Source organism: Archocentrus centrarchus, chromosome 1 (genome assembly GCF_007364275.1).
Source record: "Archocentrus centrarchus isolate MPI-CPG fArcCen1 chromosome 1, fArcCen1, whole genome shotgun sequence".
Classification (NCBI taxonomy): Eukaryota; Metazoa; Chordata; class Actinopteri; order Cichliformes; family Cichlidae; genus Archocentrus; species Archocentrus centrarchus.
Window position 1 is genome coordinate 26,636,694 of NC_044346.1, and position 18,550 is coordinate 26,655,243.

The 18,550-nt window shown below is 41.3% G+C and overlaps 1 protein-coding gene across 2 annotated transcripts; it reads right to left on the reverse strand.

The window, feature by feature from the left end:
• Positions 1–303: 303 nt before the first annotated feature.
• Positions 304–17,947, reverse strand: evpla (envoplakin a). Of its 2 annotated transcripts, XM_030726551.1 has the most exons (22): positions 17,753–17,947; positions 13,235–13,334; positions 12,961–13,115; positions 12,010–12,133; positions 11,033–11,164; positions 10,820–10,861; positions 10,534–10,695; positions 10,277–10,384; positions 10,095–10,190; positions 9,868–9,978; positions 7,635–7,781; positions 7,238–7,392; positions 7,048–7,142; positions 6,760–6,932; positions 6,208–6,383; positions 5,909–6,047; positions 5,585–5,778; positions 5,261–5,411; positions 4,968–5,051; positions 4,440–4,547; positions 4,262–4,354; positions 304–4,113 (listed from the first exon to the last, which is right to left on the reverse strand). In XM_030726551.1, exons 1-22 carry the CDS (start codon positions 17,821–17,823, stop codon positions 721–723), a joined length of 6,009 nt encoding a protein of 2,002 aa, XP_030582411.1. In that variant the 5' UTR covers positions 17,824–17,947; the 3' UTR covers positions 304–720. The 2 variants fall into 2 exon arrangements, with proteins under 2 accessions (XP_030582411.1, XP_030582419.1); XM_030726559.1 differs by lacking the exons at positions 4,262–4,354; positions 4,440–4,547; positions 4,968–5,051; positions 5,261–5,411 and having other exon boundaries at positions 304–3,732; positions 5,713–5,778.
• Positions 17,948–18,550: the final 603 nt, after the last annotated feature.

The window sequence follows — 18,550 nt, forward strand, 5'->3', positions numbered from 1 at the left end:
TTTTGCCTTAATAAATAAAATTATTTAAAAACTGAATTTTGGGTTTTGTATTTACTCAGACTATCTTTCTCTAATATTAAAATTTGTTAGATACATGTAAATATGACAAATATCCAGAAAACTAAGAAATTGGGAAGGGGTGGATATTTTTTCACAGCGCTATAAATTGTGTGTTTTACCTGGAAACTCAAAATTTAAAGTGGTTTTACTTTCTTGAAGGTAGAATGGTAGGATGAAATATGCTAGTGTTTTTTTATCATTTTAAGACTGCACAGCATTGAAAACGAGAGTCTGTACACTTCAACCATTATAATTTAAATTTATTGATATGTCTCTTCAAAAGTATCAAACAAGATAGAATTCAAGTGGACAGTTTCAAAGAAAACCCATGAATAACTCATAATCAATCAATCTTGGCAAATAGCATTGCACCATGCCCCAGTATCCCTAATAACACATTAGTATCAATGATAAACTTCATTTATATTGTTTTTACAATTAAACCTAAATAAATCTGTCCAAATCAGGCATTTTTAGTAAACAAATGCAACTCAGCAGCACTTACTTTGGCTAGAGAGAAAGCTTTGCAGTAGAAGACTTTTCCTGAGTCAAAATGTCCATTGTAAATAATAAATGGATTTCATATAGGTTTACCATATCTAACAGTACCTTTTTACCACAACAATTCACAGAACAGATAATTCCAAAAAGTAAACGTATCTAAAATCTTGCATATTTAGTCGTGTACACTGGACTGTAACCAGACTCTTTGGAGGAGGCAGGCAGCATTGGGAAGCCTGAACTTGGGTCTGTCCTACAGCGATTCAGAGCCTGCTTGTAGTTGATCTTCTCTTTTGTGACTGGGTCTACAATATCCTTGATGTAGGCTGACTCAGTTTGCAGGTCCCTCATTATTGTGTTGTCGATCATTTTGGACCCAACGGCATCCAAGATGCTAACTCTGCCACCAGTGACTGGATTGACCAGCCCTCCGGTCAGGTGCTGGGCCTCCATGTAGCGAATGCCAGTGCCCTTCGGCATCCAGCCTTTCTGAATAGCTTCTCCCACAGACAAACACTCTTTGGTCACAGGGTCTTCGACTCCAGTGAAAGCCTTTTGTGCATTGAGCAGTCTCTGGACTTGACTATCCTCGATGAGGGCTCTGTTTGCTGCCTTGTGAACTGTGTATCTCCCTTTACTGTTGATATCAATGATCCCTCCTGTTGCCGCCTGAGCCTCCAGAAGCCTTTGGGCGGTTATGGGGTCAATCAGTTTTCGCACGGTGGCATTGCGTATTGTATAGCAGGTGTCAGTATCTGTATCTATTATTCCAGCGACTGGGTAGATTTCTCTGGCAGCAGATAGGTCTAGGGTCCGTTGTGCCGATTGCAGTGATGTGGTAGATTTTGGGATGACTGAATTCAACTGGGACTGCTTTTTGTTGTCACCTGCAACCAGCAGGGCAAACTCTGAGATGGGAATTTTTCCTTTTTTGTACTGTTGTAGATCATACTCTGTCAACCTTCCTTCCTTTAGTGCATCTTTGATGGAGTACTGCTTTCCACTCTTGCGATCCTGCAGTAGAGATATCTCCCCATCAGGTCCCAGTGAAGTGATCTCCTCCCAGTCACACTCAAGCTCCTGCAGGTGAATGTACTGCTGACGATCAATCAATCCCTGAAGGTAGGCATCATAAGGAGACATGTCTTTGCCAGTTACTGGGTCCAAAATGGTGATCTTTGTAGAGACATTGGTCTCTTTGGTTCTTGTTTCTGCATTCTCCTCTCGCTGCAGGTTCTGTAGAAGCTCTCGGATGATGCTGTCTCGTTGATGGATCTTGTCTTTTTCATCCAAGATGTCATTCTCTAGACGTATGACATCAGACTCCATCTTAACGCTCCTCTGTCTGCTCATCTGCGTTCTTTCACTCATCAGTCGGCTCTGCTGCTGGAAAGACAGGCTGATGTCATGTCTCGTGGCCTCAAGTGTTCTAAGTTCTCGAGTGAGTTTGTCCTTCTCCCTCAGTAAAGCATCTTTGCTCATAGTTAGGGTTGTCTCCTCTCTTGAAGTAGCAGATTTGCCGGTCATCAGAGTGTGGATTTTATCATTGAGACGTCTAATTTCATCCTCCAGGTCTTGTCTGGCAAATTTACTCTGAGACACCTGTTCTCTCAGGCGACTCCTCTCGGCTTCAACTGCCTGGTCTTTCGCAACACGGACAACCTCTTTGTAAACTGTCCTCTCACTGGACTTTTCTCTCTGCAAGATTTCAATCTTTAGAGCGATGTTACGGATTTCTCTCTCCAGGCGCAGAGCATCGTTGGTTTCCTTGTCCATTTCTGACCGCAGACTGTTTGTGAGCCTGTCCAGTGTCGGGTCTCTCTCCACCTTCAGTACCTCCTCAACAATTATGCTTTCCTCAACAGGAGGTGGGGCATTTTCCAGCTGTGTGATGCGCAGTCTAATCTCTCTGAGTTCAGACTCAGCTTGAATCCTCTTTTGGCGCTCATCACTTTCTCTGAGAATCCTTTCTTTGTCTTCCAGCTTTGTTCTTAACTGTTGTAGCTCTAGCTCTAGCTGACGTCGGCTCATTACTTCTTCATCCAGGGTCCTGCCAAGCCTTTCGTGCTCAACCACTTGCCTTGGGTCTTTCTGCAAACGTAAAACCTCTTGCACAACCACCTTCTCCTCTGGTTTCTGTCTCTCCAACAGGATGTATTTATTTTTCAGGTCAAACACCATCTCATCAATGGTGCGCCGCAACTGTGTCTCTTCTCGCAGATTAATTCTCAAGCGGTCAAGCTCTTTCTCCTGTAATGGATCGGGCTCATACTTAACAACTTCTCTGGTGACAAGTTGGGTCTCTACCTTTGACTTTTCAGCCTTCCATTCATCTCTGTCTTTTCGCAGCATTCTCAGCTGGTCCAGGAAGGAGCTGTAGTTGATGTGTAAACTGTTCACCTGCTCATTTAGCCTCTGAATCTCTTTCTCATTTTCAGGGCTTCTTTCCTCTTTAATCACCTCCTGGAGAACTTCCTTCATTTCAACTTTGGGCTTCTCAGAACGAAGGATCTTCAGGTCAGCTGTCACCTTGGTGATCTCCCTGTCAAGGTCAGAGCGCTGTTTACTGCACTCTTGAATGTCTTTGCGGATCCGCATTATTTCTACCTCTGTGTTCGGGTCTATTCTGTAGATTTCATTAACAATTTCCTTGACCTCGACTTTGGGTTTCCAGTCTTGAACTTCTCGGTAGCGGCTTTGGAGCTCCATCACTTCCCTGGACAAAGAGTTGTTTTCAATCTTCTCTTCCTCTATGCTTGTTCGAATCTTCTTAGATTCATTGATAAGGTCTGGGTCTTGTTCAATCTTTTTGACTTCTTTAGTGATGATTTTAGGCTCGATGTTTGGAATCAGCCTCTCAAGCGCATTGATCTGGCTCCTTGTCTGGAAGATCTGATCATTGAGGAGCTTGGTCTTGTTGCTCTCATCAGAAATTTCTGTCTGAAATGTTCTCACTGCTTTCATCATCTCAGGGTTTTGTTCCACTTTAACCACTTCCTTCTTAACCACCCTCTCTTTGATGGTTGGTCTCTTCTGCTGGAGAATTGTGACTTCTGTCTTCATCTGAATATGCTCCCCATCTTTATCTCGAATTTTATCTCTCATCATTGCTATTTCATCTCTCAGCTTAGTAGCCTCTATATCCAACTGGGGATCTTTCTCAAACTCTGTCACCTCTCTAGTCACCAGTTTTGGTGGAGCGCTCTTTATGGTTTCCTCCAGGGTGGTGACTTTCTTGTTAAAAACCTCAATCTCAGTTTGGGTGGTGCTGCGCCTCAGGGCTTCTTCATGTAGCTTTTGCTGCAGATCAGTCAGATCACGTTCCAGTTTTGGGTTGCGGTAGTACTGCAGTACTTCTTTCTCCTCGACACGCTCCACTCCACGGCGACTCTTCAGTGACAAAAACCTGTCTTTGAAGGTTCTCAGGTTTGTCTCAGTATGAGCTGACCTCTCCCTCTCCTCATCTAGCTCTTTTACCAGAGCGTCTAACTCTGAAGTACTTTTTTCGAGGTGCACTTGCCGCTGTGTCACTGCTTGAACTGTATCTTCATTCTGCAGCACGAAAAGCAAATTAATTAATAGTCATTAAGGTAGCATTGTTTATAATGTAGCTTTAGGTTTTTGAAGAGCATCAATTACATCAAAATGGCATACAAAGGACAATAAATGCTTTTTTTTACTTCACAGCCCATTTTCTTACTTGTGAAATGAGATTCTTAGCCAAGACCATCTGTTTTTGGCGTTGGGTGTTTTCAGCGGTTGTTTTAGCATAACGGTTCGCCAGATCCTTTCCCTGTAATAAGTGGACTGTCAATCACGTCCATCTATTAATAAATGCGAGAAAACACGTATCGTGTTGAAAAACACATAAACATTACCTCTTTCTGAACAGCGTCAGACAGTCTGGGCACAGGAGGTTTCTCTGCAACAGTGGCGCCAGCATTCTCAAGGGTACTGTTGTATTTGCAAACGTTGGCCTCGTGCTCCTGCACAGATGTGAAGAATTAAGATCTTTAGTTGTTTCATGTGTTTTGTAGTTTTGTTTCAAAATCTTTAACTATGAGCCATGTCTGCTGGTGTTAAAGTTAAGATTTACCAATTTCCTTTTTGTGGTACCTAAAAAAAAATGATTGATGTATTCTGTAATTTATTTAACATTAAACAATTTGTAGTTCAAAACTATTTTTGGCTGCTTCCTTATTCCCAAGGGGTCGCCACAGCCGGCAGCTCCACATATTTGATTTGGCAGATTTTCTACACCTATTTGACACAACCCCAAGGGATTAGCATCTCCTCCCAGAATTGATCCAGTGATGTGTCACTTGTGTAAACCGCTACACCATGGAGCTGGTATTCAAACATTTATATTAATGTGTTATAAGAAGTTAGGAGTATAGGAGTCTTACATTGAGGAGATTCTGCAGGTCTTGAGAGAGACTCGTCACCGTGTCCATGTCAGCTTCCTTCCGCTTCAGGTCATCCATCACCCTCTGCAATGAGAAGTCATGCAAACATTAATCACCTGAAGTTACTGATATCATCTGTCTTTTTATAATCATACTGAATTTTTACAGGCTGACATTGAGAATAATGCATATGGATACATAAATCACAAAGATTAAGCGAAAAGTGAATACTCAGTTTTTTTCTACCTTTGTTCTTCTTGTGATACTTGTACATAATCAGAAGACAATCTCACCATTTGAGAGTTCTGCTTAGCAGTGATCTGAGACAGGTTGTCATCAGGGTTTATCTTGTTTGTTGGCAGGTTGTCCAGGAATGAGTTCAGGGATTTACATGTGCTCTGGAACTCCTGATTCTTTCCTGCAGCATCTTGTAAGATGCTTTCTCTGGGAGGGATATTACATTTGATGTTATTATAGAAACAGAGTTTAGTACATTATTTGGAAGCAACCTCATTACAGGTTGCAAATGCCTGATCTAATCATAAAAAACTTTTGTAGTTTGACTTTCTAATTAAAGTAAAGGGCCTGAGATTCTGTGTTCACAGTCTGACTCTCACCTCTCCTTCAGCTGGTTGGCAACGTTTGCATAACGTGCTTGTAGCTGCTTGACTTTTGTTTGCTGTCCCTGGATGTCAGGGCAATACTCCTGGTAGCCCTGCTGCAGAGAGCTGCACAGCTGCTCTGTGGTCTCCAGATCTTTACTCAGCTTCTTCATGTCGTCCTGTGCAGCTGCCACAGACTTGCGCTGGTTCTGAACACAAAAAAAGACGACGTTCAATTCAAAGTGCAAAATGCAAATTAAAGATGTGTAAGATAATTAACACTTGTATGGTCAAGATGAGATTTTATAGGGATTTCCGCATTCCAGCAGACTTCCTCACCTGAATGTCCCCAGCGCGGGCTTGAATTGCATTTGGAGTGTCAGGGATCGGCCCATCTTCACACAGCTTTTTCTCAAACCCAGAGACGAGACCGTCCACCTTCTTAATCTGATTCTCCAGATTAAGAGATGCATTTGCTCTGAAGAAAAAAAAAATTGGTATGTTTATGAATTGATTTATTTACTTATCTAGATCATCTAGTCAATCAGCACAACTCAACAAAGATGGACGAATGAATGTCAAATGAAATAAGGTATTTATTTTTAAAAGCGCTAAAAAACCAAACAACAAACTCTTACTTCTTCTTGTAGAGATCAGCAAGTGCACTAACATTGTCGAACTTGTTGTTGGCAGCACTGACTTTGAGCGGCAGCCCTGAAGAGGTACCGTTGGGATCTTTAGACAGCAGGGGTTGCATGTCAGCCTGCACAGCCTGTTGCTGCTTCTGCAGAGCCTGCAGTTCCTGGACAGCTTGCTGTGAAAAGCATCCACATAGGCCTCCATTAAATATCAGATATTAGATAAACAAGTGTTTCCCATTCATCACATTGCTAACTCACTACAGTTTCCACAGTATAATCACTTCATCTTTTCATACAAACAGCCTGCGGGAGTGAAGAATCTCTTCATGCTCTATTGCATGTAGGGTACTAATGTACACGTACAAAGGAGGAAAATAACAGCATAAGAATAACAAACTACTTCTAAATTGTTTCTTTTGATTTCTCTGTGTCACAGAAAGTCATTATATAACCACTAAGCCAAGTAGTGAATGATTTTTTTAAAAACACACTGATCAAACTACATTCTTCTACTTGTACTTGTGCAGATATTAGTTTATTTTTTCTCACCTCCTGCTCCTTCATCCTTTTAGCCAGATCACCAGTGGGATCACTGCGGCTCAGTGGTGCTCGCAGGCGGCTCAGCATGCTCTTCTCAGCATTGGCGAGGTCATTGTCCAGCTTGTCCAGCTGCTGAGACAGGGCTGATACTTTGGGGTCCACTGGGACAGAAGACACTGGGGCTGAATAAGGAAAGAGAGACTTTGATTTACTGATTGAGCAAACTTTAGTCATGGTTTAAAGAGCCAGTGATTGAATATAATGAGGACACTGGTCCTTTTAATTATAGACAACAACCTGACTGCTGAGGCAGAATTTGGGATTTGGAATTCTTCAGGGAGTCAGCTAGAGCTGCTCTTTTCTTCTTGATGTCTGCGAGCTCCCGGCCCAAACTAATGGATGAATAGAAAAGGATAGAGTCAAAGAAAGGACAGAGGTAGGGCATGCCAATTTGAGATGTTTAATAACTCAGCTTGTCAGTTCTTACAGATCCACTTTGTCAATAGCCTCTGAGTCGGGTGGTGGGACCTGGAAGCAAACTCCTGGGAATGTTTTAGTTTTCCCATCAGTGGCAACAACATTCCAGTTCTCAATGTCTGAGTTTGATTTTAAGGTGAACTTCTCCCCTCTTTCCAGAGAATCCTAGAAAATAACAGTGATTCAGATTTATTTTTTTACTGCAGCAACATACAGTTAGACTTTTGCATTTAGTCTCCAAGCTCATTAATCCCAAACAAATATGCTAATAATAAATAATATTGTTAAGAAAATATTTCAGATAGATCATTCCACAGAGGCCCACGAATTAAGAAACACCAGTGTGTGTGTGTACAACTAAACTGTAACTTAAAAAAAAAAAAAAAGACAAAAAATTTCAGCCCCACCTTGTCTGTTTCCCAGTCGCACAGGGACTCCACTGTGATGGCTCTGCTGGGGGTCGTCCGTCGCAGTTTCAGCGGAGCGATGGTGGTGCTGCGTCTCCTCAGGTCAGCCAGCAGCTGTTCACCATTCCGCACGTCGTTCTCCTCCATCTGGTGGGAAACAGACACAAAGAAACAAATTATCCCTAATGCAAGTTTTGTGCCCGGATTAACCTGGACCCTACTTTGAGCTTTGATTGCATGTTTATAAAACAAGCATGCTTTTTTTTTTTAAAGGTTTTATATGGACTTGCCTCACCTCCTTAAAATAATTTATTAAGGAAAAACTGGTAGTTGGCAGGGTTATTATAGTTAACGAAAACGAACGAAATAACGAAAACTGAAATTGAAAAAACATTGTCGTTAACTGAAATAAATAAAAACTAAAATTAAAAGGAAGAAACGACAACTAACTAAAACTGAATTGTGAGTTTACAAAACTAACTAAAACTAACTGAAATTATAGATATTGTTATTTTTTCAAAAGTCTTGTGGATTGATATGAAATCATTTTTTTCCTCTCTCCGAGTTTAAGCTCGGAACGCCGTCGGGCAAATGGGTGCGCATGTGCGTGCGTGCGCACACCGCGCTGCTCCTCAGAGAGTCCCATGTGGTGTTTTTTTTTGTTTTTTTTTACTATGATAGCACAGATAGCAGCGAGTGTCTTGTTGTGGATGATGTTGTGGATGATGTACGGAACACTTCTTAGTCAGGAAAAAAAACACCAACATCAAAGTAGACCTGAGAAGCGCACACAAGGCAGCTACGGAAACCGCTCTCATCCTACAAGGCAACCTGGCCTGCACCTCCAGAGAAACGTGACTACTCGTCGGGTCAACGCAGCCACAACGTTGTGTTTAGTCCTTGTGCGTTTCCGGCTACTTTATCAGTCAGATAATAACAATCAGGACTAATAATCAAAGCATCAATATAAGGACTCACAAATGTCAGCAAATTCCTGGAGGGAGCTGCTGAAACTATGGGAATGGACGTGAAGAAATGAAGAAAGTGAAAAAACAGGGACAAATATGTTTGCACCCTAAAAACTGAGCACAAAGAGCAAGGACCAAAAAACCCCCAGCACACAACCACAAGGTAATTAACACACGCAATCCAGCTATACATGCATAAATGCGGACATGAGGTCGGACACTTCCGTAGGCTACAGAGGCCGCAAAGACCCTGCAAGTCTAATCAGCGAGCATCTAACCAAGCTAGCTCCAAAACAGAAGCAGCATCAGGTGGAGAGAACATCAGGATGCAGCTGGATTTGAGCTTTGACTCCTTCAAGGAGTTTGTTTTTGTCAAACACCACATGTAGCTGTTATTAATCTGCTGCCCTGAGGCTGAACTTTATTGGGAGTTTATTGTAGAATTTATCGAGTTTTGGAGTTCATATTGTTAGCAGTTTCTCCCCGTTGATGTTCATGTGTGTCCTTAATATTACACACATTTAGCATGTAGTTCTGCTGTCTGTGAACAGTTGGTTGCTGAATATATTTCTTTAAAGGGTATCTTTAAAGCGTACCTGATTAAGTATGAAAATACTAAAACTAATACTGAAACTAACTAAAACTAAGCATAAAACCAAAAATAAAAACTAATAAAAACGAGCAAAACCACTCTGAAAACTAATTAAAACTAACTGAATTAGAGAAAAAAAAGTAAAAACTAACTAAAACTAAACTATAATGTAAAATCCAAAACTATTATAACCCTGGTAGTTGGATTGGCAACAGGACCACCACTAGAGGGCCCTGGTGCCAATCGGGTATTATTATTCATAATGTACCTTTAGTTTTATGAGGAGCTTGTCTTCATTACCATTGGAAATGAAGGAATGCTCTGTTACAGTTTTGTGTGACACATCTCAATCAGCGGTAGATGGAAAACAGGTCTGTGAGCACCTTTAACTCACTTTTGTATTTGTTTTTGTTTGTTTTGTTGTATATGGTCATGTATTTCTATTTGTTATAAAGTTTCATGTAACCTGCTGTTTTTCTACCACATGATTTTACACTTGGTATTTTCTTAGAATCTTATATTTCTTATCCCCCATTTCTCTCATATGACCAGACTGCTGTTGAAATCCCCCACCCTCTGCCTCACTTTTTAGAAATCCATAATGCCAGCTTAAAAGGGGGACAAGCTGAGTTTCTTATGTGTGGTGAGTTGCATTAAATGTGACTGAGCGTACCTCGAGCTGCAGCAGTGCCTGAGTGTTGCTCTTCTTGCTGACAGTCTTGGGATCCAGGCTGCTGTTGAGTTTGGTCAGTAACTCTGACAGCTGCTCACTGTCATATTGGTACTGGAAAATAGAACGAAACACTTTCGTTTTGTTGAAATCTGTACATGATTCGCCAAAATAGAATTGACAGAGTGTGTTGTAAACTGAGCGCTGCACTGCAGTGAACTCGGACTCACCTTTTTGAAGTCATCCACATTACTCAGGTGCGTCTCTTGACAAATGCAGAGGTTGAGGAATTTCTGCCACTCATTTCGTACTTCATCTCTTTGTGCCTTGAAATATAATGAAGGGCGTTAACGTGGATTTTAAGCAGCATTCAGGACGAAGCTGATGAAATGTTGAGGAGCTTTTCAAATACCTGTATGGTGTCGTTGGCAGGGTGCTTCAGTTCAATGAGTCTGTCTCCTTCATCCTGGAGTTTGTTCACCTCGCTCTCATGGGACAGCAAACTGTTGTTCTTGAAATTCTGATTGAGAATAAATCAAAATTGGCTTATTTATGTGTGAGGTCATCCAGGTATCACTCTGGACAGGCCATTGTCATTAGTGAGATTTTCAAGTTATCAGGAACTCTGTTTTTCAGTGCACTGGCTAAGCAGCACGAATTAGTCCTAACCTCATACTGCCTCCGAACGTCAGGTGGGTCCACCATGCGGTCACTCCAGTCTTGTTTCTTGATCTTGTCCTGTTCTTCTCCCAGGAAGGTCAGTTCCTTGTTGCAGCCCTGCATGTATTCATGCAGGCTGTTGAGGTAGTGGCGGCGCCACTTGGAGTTGTCCTGAGGAGAAAGTAAATGAAACTTCTGAAAGAGCAAACTTGCTAAAATTTGAAGTTCATATTTAAAGTTTCTATTTTTTTTTTTTTTTAATTTCTCACAAGAAGAAACACCCAAATGAACTCACCAGTAAGTTACTGTACTGTTTCTTCAGGTCTGCATATTTCTCCTAAAAGACAAAACAGGTGCACTTTTGACATACAGTGACAATAAATTCAATCTAATCTGATCAGCTGTTTGAAATGTGTTTTGCTTAATAATAAAGGAGACAAGCAGCAATCAAAGTGTTTTGCTTAAGTGAAGACACCCGGAATGTTCTGGTGTAATGACATATGCACACCTTGCTTCCAGCAGACGCAATGCAGAGCTGTGTGTTGTATGCGTCGATCTCTTTGTGCAAGATGTTGTGAGCAGCAATCTGCTTCTTCAGATCAGCCATGGTGGGGCCAAATTGCTCCACATTCACCTGTTTCTGAGAGCACAGACACCAGAAGAAATGTAACAATGAAATAACAAAGGACAGGTCTGACAGGAGGAGGCACTCTTTAATTAGTTGGCCTGTTAAATCAGTCAGCTCTGCTTAGGAGATTTATTACATGATAATAAAAAACCTGTAGTGCATAGCCGGCTGACAGTTGCACTGAGATCGTTCACAAGGAACAAACAAGTGCATTTGCATTACAGTAGGATTAAAGGATACATTTAATGTTTCTTATATTACAATCCTGTGAAAAGATCTGTCATAACTTTCCATTTCCCTCACCCTGTTTGTGACCTCTCAGTTCCTAATGGACACTAAGGTCTTAATTAGACAAATACTTCGTTTAGAGGAAAAAAATAATAATAAAAGATAAATGAGCTGGGTACTGCTGTGTTTTTTTTTTTTTAATCTACTCAAACAGGAGTAGAGGTGTTTTTTCTGCTGCTGACAAGAACACATTTTGCACATAAGTAAGTTGTATGTGAAACCAAAAATGATGATTCTTGGAACCTTCCTGCACTTCCCACAGGGATAAATGGAAAACTCGAGGCAGGGAAAGCTGCAGCATGAGGCGGAGCTAATGTGGAGGTGGGTTGCATAGTGGCTTGCAGGGGGAAAAAGCAAGGATGGTCCAGGTATGTGCAGCTTTAAAAGAGAACTATAGATGTAGATTTGCATACAAAGTATGGAGTGCTGGCACGGACGTCAGCTAGGACATGTTGAAGGGGTCTGACTTCATGGTGATGCTCAAATAAAGAGTGTGTAATATGAGCATTAAAATTCAAAAAGATTTTAAAAGATTGACCCAAATGTTCAGACAGCGTTACAGTACTTACTTGTTTCTCATTAAAAATAGGTCCCCAATCAATCAAGGGCATCCGCGACACGTCGTCAATCTGCTCATAGACGTCTCTGTAGAAGGTACAGTCCTTTAGCCAGCGGTCATGGAGATGGATGACACTGGAGTCATCAAAGGGCAGAAGAGACAAAAGAAACAGAATGTGGTTAATATATGTGGAGATCCATCCATCCATTCACTTCTGCTTATCCTGTTTAGGGTCGCAGGGGGCTGGAACCTGTCCCAGCTGACATAGGGCGAGAGGCAGGGTACACCCTGTCCAGGTCGCCAGCCTGTTGCAGGGCCAACACAGACAGACAGACAACATCTACACTCACATTCATGCTCTCATTCACACCTATGGGCAATTTAGAGTTTCCAATTAATCTAACCCCAGTCTTTGGACTGTGGGAGGAAGCCGGGGTACCCGGAGAAAACCCACGCAGACACAGGGAGAACATGCAAACTCCACACAGAGAGAGGGAGGAGCCTGGGCCAAGGTGGAATCGGCCTTCCAGATGGTACTCAAACTATGAGACAGCAGTGCTAACCACCGCGCCACCGTGCTGCCCATTTGGAGATCCAGTGTTTTAAAATGTTAAGTAGTCACTGAAATAAATGAATGATGGGAAATGGACTGGTTCTTATATAGTACTTTTCTACTTGAGCACTCAAAGCACTTTATACAACATGCCTCATTCACCCATTCATACAAGTGCTTTTTACCCAACATTCACAAACATTGGAGTGCCCTTTGGGTTCAGTTGCGCAAAGATACTTTAGCATACAGACTGGAGCAGCCGGGGAACAAACCACCAGCCTTCTGATTGACTGATTGCTTTACCTCCTGAGCTATCCCATTATATTAGACAGATAATGTGTTTTTAAATTCTCAGAGGAGGTGCTAGCTATACTGCAAATCCACTGTGTTTCATCTGCATGAACTCACTCGCTCTCTATCTCTGTGGCTTGTGGGTGTTTCAGCTTCTTGGCTTTGTCAACATCTATGAAGAGCTTCTCCAGCAGGCCCTCAGCTTCACCCAGCCTATCTGAGATCTCAGTCTGATGCTGGTATGGCAGCTCTTTCTTGTCATTTTCATAATCCTGGTGAAGACAGACAACAGATAAAGTGACATTTTACACAAGTGAAGGTGATCTTTGAAACAATTAGATCACTCGCTAATCAGTACATAACATCAGTATGTGGGGTTTATTTTTCCTACCACAGCCAGCAGCTCCTCAGCCCGGAGGACGTCTTTCTCCACCAGGTCTGCATCCTTTTGCATCTGGGCGATCAGCAAGGCCAGGTCGTTGACCTGTGTCCTGCCGGGTTAAAAAAAAAAAAAAAAAAATGCAGACAATAAAGGTCAGAGGTTGAACACAAACACACATCAGTTCACGGACGATGCAGAATTCGTTTGTATATGAGTGCTGACACTCCCACGCACACATTTTGAATAAATAACAGTTTAATTACATTCGTCAGAATCAGAAAAACTTTATCCATTGCAAAGCAGTGGAAATTAATCTTAAACATGGCTCTCAATATACATACAATGAAACAACATAAAACACACCATATACACCACACAGCAAGATCAGAACATTATTAAAAGTTGTACCTAAAAAAAAGTTATTTTGAATGTTATAACAGCAGTTGAGAGAAACGATCTCCTAATGATATTAGTCCTGGCTGCAGGGACCCTGCAGGGGCAGCCTGATGGGAGGAGTTGAAACAAGCTGTGCAGCGGGTGTGAAGAGTCGTGGATGATAGTATTGACTTTACGTCTAACTGCTTGAATCTGAAGGTCTGACAGTGATGGCTGTGTGGTGCCACTTATTTTGTTTCCCTGTTTGATGACCTGTGACAGTTTTGATTTATTTTTAGCAGAAAGAAAGGTGAACCAAGATGTGATGTTGTAAGTGAGAATTGACTCAATAAGTGATTTGTAAACAACGGTTAAAATATTTTTGCTTACATTAAAACTCTTGTTTTCTCAGCAGAAAAAAGGCGCTGCTGTGCCTTTTTGTAGACATAACCATAGTGCGCAGAGAAGGACAGTGTTCTGTCTACCTCGAGTCCCAGATACCTAAAGACATCTACCTTCTCCACCAACTGCCCTTTAATCTCCAGTGGTTGAAGTAATGCGGAGGCCGCATCATCAGGTGTCACTCTCCCACAGCAGCACAGCGCCTTTGTTTTTGAAACATTCAACTCTAAGGAGATGTCAAGTGTGTCCACCTCTTGACAATATGCTGCTAAGCTGTTAGAATCAGTCACGTGAGCCACCAAGACCATGTCATCTGCATATTTGAGGAGTGTCATATTATCCATGGTACATGTTATATTGTTTCTGTAAACAGAGAATAAAATAGGAAATAACTAACACTAACATTGTTTGCAACAATGTTAGTGAATTTGTTACCATTAACGGTTACATGTTGTGGCCTGTCCTGTAAAAACCCTCTAATCAATTAACCAGTGTTGAGTTGATTGGTAGTTCAGTGAGACAGTTAAGTTGAGTGTTTACAGTGACTGTGTTAAAAGCAGAGAAGTCCACAAATAAAATCCTAGTACATGAGTGAGGGTGGTTCAGATTTGTAGTTACAGTAGTTTTAAAGGATCTTCGACACCACATTTAGCTCTGTAAGCAAACTGGAATGGGTCCATGGGTCTATATATATATATAGAGAGAGAGAGAGAAAAGCAAAACTCCACTAAAACTTCTCTGCTGAATGCTATTAATTATTCTACATATTAAACTCTCATCTTGGTGATGAAATGCACAGCAGTGTTAGAACTGAATCTAATAAGTGTTGAAATGTAGGGCTCCATAGCATAAAATCAAATCAGTAATCTTAGCAGGAAAATGTGCCAAAGCTTATTCAAGTATTTCTCTCAGTGTCAACATCATCAACATTAACAAAAGAGCTTTGACATGCTGTCAGACAATTAGGGATAAAGTGGTTTTATTCACTTATGGGGGAAATGACCAGTGTGCATGTGTATGTGCATGGGATTCAACCTGAAAAAAAAAAAACCACTGCTGCAATGCTGAAATAATGCTTATGTGCAACATTAAATCAAAGAATCTGGTTCTGCAGCTGCTCTAACAATTACTGCCTTATTGCTGCTCGCTCAGCAGGAAGGACAGGTATGTGCTGGACTCACAAGAATGATTTTTTTCACCATCAAAGTGAGAAAAAAACCTGTTTAGTTACCATTGTTTATAGAAACTGTAAATGCAGTCAGCTGTCGAAGAGGTTTCATCTCCACACTTTCAAAAATGAATGTATGAATGAATAAAAAGCCTGCGATCTCCAGGGTCAGCAAAACATGACTTACTGAGGCACACTGAACACAAAAGTGATTTTTTAAAGTGATTTTAATTTTTAACTACTTTTCTTTACTTTTCAAGTGAAATCATCTTTAGATCACACTTTTTTCTGTACCTTAATGACAGATATTTATTCCTTGATAAAGGTGAACTGTGTGGTCAATGAAATGAATGAAAGCCTCGTCTGTGATTGGTAGGTATTAAACTATTATGATCTGATGAAAGGTGCCATAACTGTACTTATAATATTATAATAGACCATAATTAATATGAGCTAATTTGTTGGAGGAAGCAGACATTTCCCTATCTCCTTTTTGAGAGTTGTCACCTTCACATTATTCATTATTACCAGACGAGAGGGTGAATCACACCCATACCGAGCAGCAGTGTGATATTCCTGGGCAGGTGTGGGTGTGCAGAGCTTTTCAGGGGCTGCTGGAGCGTGTAGCTTGCTTGTATGGTGATCTGAGATGATGCATCTGTAAATAGTTTGAGCTTCTCACAAACTTGATGCTCTGCATTTGTAATAAGAGCTCAAACCTTTCAGCACATACAGTCCCTCATTTCCCCCCTTCAAGCTAAGTTCAAGCCTTGTTATTTCACCAAATACTCGCATTTCACAAAATGACTACTGGAGCAAAGAAGTGGATGCTGACAATCACTGTCACCAGCAGTGTGATCTGTGATGTAACTGATGGCACCAGCAGAACAAGATGAATATCTGAGCGACGCCCAGATGTCGACACACACAAAGTCTTTTTTTTTCCATCACTTCTTTGGCCTTCTTGACTTCTTGGAAATGTGGCCTGAGTCTAACATTAGTTGCTATTTTTACAGTCATTTCAAAAATGCTTATGACCTTGCAAAATGTGTAATACACAACACTGCACTTCAGCTGTCCAAATCATTTCCAAGAAAGATGTTTCTCACCTAGAAAGTGGCAAAGTGTTTACAAGAAAAGTGTGAATCCACTGAAGTGATGGATTCACCTGTTACTCCACCAGTTATTCCACTTTCATGCAGTCAGTTTTGATGACAGATAAAAAGTTAAATATTTGCCAGTTTCAGTTTCTAAGGCGTAAATGTTTTCTTAAAATGAAAAATCTAAAAAACCAAACCCAAAACCGTTACTTTAAGAATTTTTGATTGTGATTCCAGATTTCTTAAACTAACAAATTAACCTATTATCTTACAAGAATAGAATAGAATGCCTTTATTGTCATTATACAGGATGTACAATGAGATTAGAATTGAGTGAATAAAACCAACGCCCACATGAGAGACAGAAACCAGCTGAGCAGAACAAGCAGCCCAGCCCTGATCGCACCTCAGCAGAGGGAAAACGTGTCTGGGGCAGGGGCAAGGTGAAGCTGCGGGGCTGGTCACTACCTCATTGTCAAATCACATCAGTGGCCTTTTGTGGCAAAAAGGAACGGTCGGCTTTGCAGCTGTATGTAGGGCTCTTTCTATTAATAGAAAGTGATCCTCTCAGATGCTATACCTCAAACAGCGAGGTCAAAGGAAAACCTGTCCTCGTCGCTCTCCATTACTTAAAAACCGATCATCTCATTGTTCTGCTTTCATTGCAGCACCTGTAGCACTGTATCCAGTTTTGATCTGGAGACTTAACATGAACACAATGAATGAACTTCATTGAATGACCCTTTATCTTCAGCCTCTCTTGATATTTAACACATGAAAAATGACTGCAACATACATTATGCATCAAATATGACTCATTTTACCTGTCAGTCTCCTTTAGCAGGTTGCCGTCAGCTGCCAAATTTAACTAATATTTTGAAAAATGAACCACCTTCGTGTCATATTTCTACATTTGAACAACTTCCAAGCCTGACAGCTTTGAGCAATAACAGCTCCCTGATAATCATTTCACACAAACACAAAGTTTCTCCCTGAATGATTTTTTTTTTCTCTCTCTAGTAAAATATAATCATTGACACAAATAGTTTGACCACTGTCAAGCATCTGAACCAATAAATTCATTTTAGGGTAAGCAGGATGAAAACATCTCTGAATTTCACTTTTAGTTGTGATTCCCTCGTTTCAGCTGTCCTGTTGAAGGACACGGTCCCCACACCATGTTTACAAAGCAAAGCTGACCTCAGGCCTGCACTTGGCTTTCAGTTTTACAGGAGATTAATGCTTACATAACTCACCACTTCAAAGCAGTGAAGCCATTCCCTCAGCAAACATGCATTAAAATCTCTTTTAAACTTGGTGTAATATAACAGGAGGGGAACCACGACACACACACAGAGAAAGAGGACAGCAAGAACGCACAGGAAACATGACACAGTTCTCGGCTTTGGAAGAACAGGAGCAGGGGATACGGTGTCACCACACTCATACGTGCATTCAGCAAATCCACAGAGAAAAACTCACTTGCTGATCTTGCCCGAGAGCTTGAGTGTACCATTCTTAGTGTCCTTAGAAGTGTCCTTTTTCTTAAACATCTTGGCGGAGGTCAAGCAGAGATCCCAAGTAAAAATCTCACTCTCTTGGTCTCACTCCTTCTTCGTCTCTGTCTCCCACTCCCTCTGGCTCCCAATTTTGTCTCTCCTCTCACTTTGGTTCTTCTCAAACACACTGAAGCATACAAACGCACACACACTCATGTCACCACTGTGTTTATCGCTGGTGGCTCCTCCCAGACAGGTTAACATGTGTGTCAACGCCCAGACATCCACCTTGCAGATGAAGACCGGACTGACCTGTTCTCTGCACTCTCCCTCGCTTCCTCCCTTCTTCAGGGCAGCCCTTCCTTTTCACTGGGCCCCTGACACACTCTCTAAGCATGCACAGGAAGCAGGGGTCCTTTAATTATCCAGTGTGCAGGAATGCATAATTCAGAAAGCTAGATGGACACACTCCAGGGATCCCTGCACTTTTCATTCAACTCTGAATACACCGTGTACACAATAATTGTGAAGATTGCATTCCTCACAATTAATTTTTACTGCTGAACAATGTTACAGTGTTACAAAGCTCTAGATTTAATATTTATCAACTCATTTAAATGTTTTGTTTTTACAAACAAATACAAATAACAAAATGACAAATAAATAACATTTCTGACCTTTCAAAACTTCACTTAACTAAGGACCCTTATTTTCAATAACTGCCATCATTCATCCACAAAGCCAGTCAGTTTCCTTTCCAAAATCACAGCCTCCAAAATGC

What these genes read in the sequence shown, in the direction of transcription:
- evpla (XM_030726551.1), bottom strand. Translation starts at nt 17,823, where the DNA reads ATGTTTAAGAAAAAGGACACTTCTAAGGACACTAAGAATGGTACACTC. An exon ending in GCTATTGACAAAGTGGATCT is followed by an intron (nt 7,143 to 7,237) that starts GTAAGAACTGAC and finishes TTCATCCATTAG; the next exon opens with TTTGGGCCGGGAGCTCGCAG. An exon ending in ACCTGCAGAATCTCCTCAAT is followed by an intron (nt 4,548 to 4,967) that starts GTAAGACTCCTA and finishes ACATCTGTGCAG; the next exon opens with GAGCACGAGGCCAACGTTTG.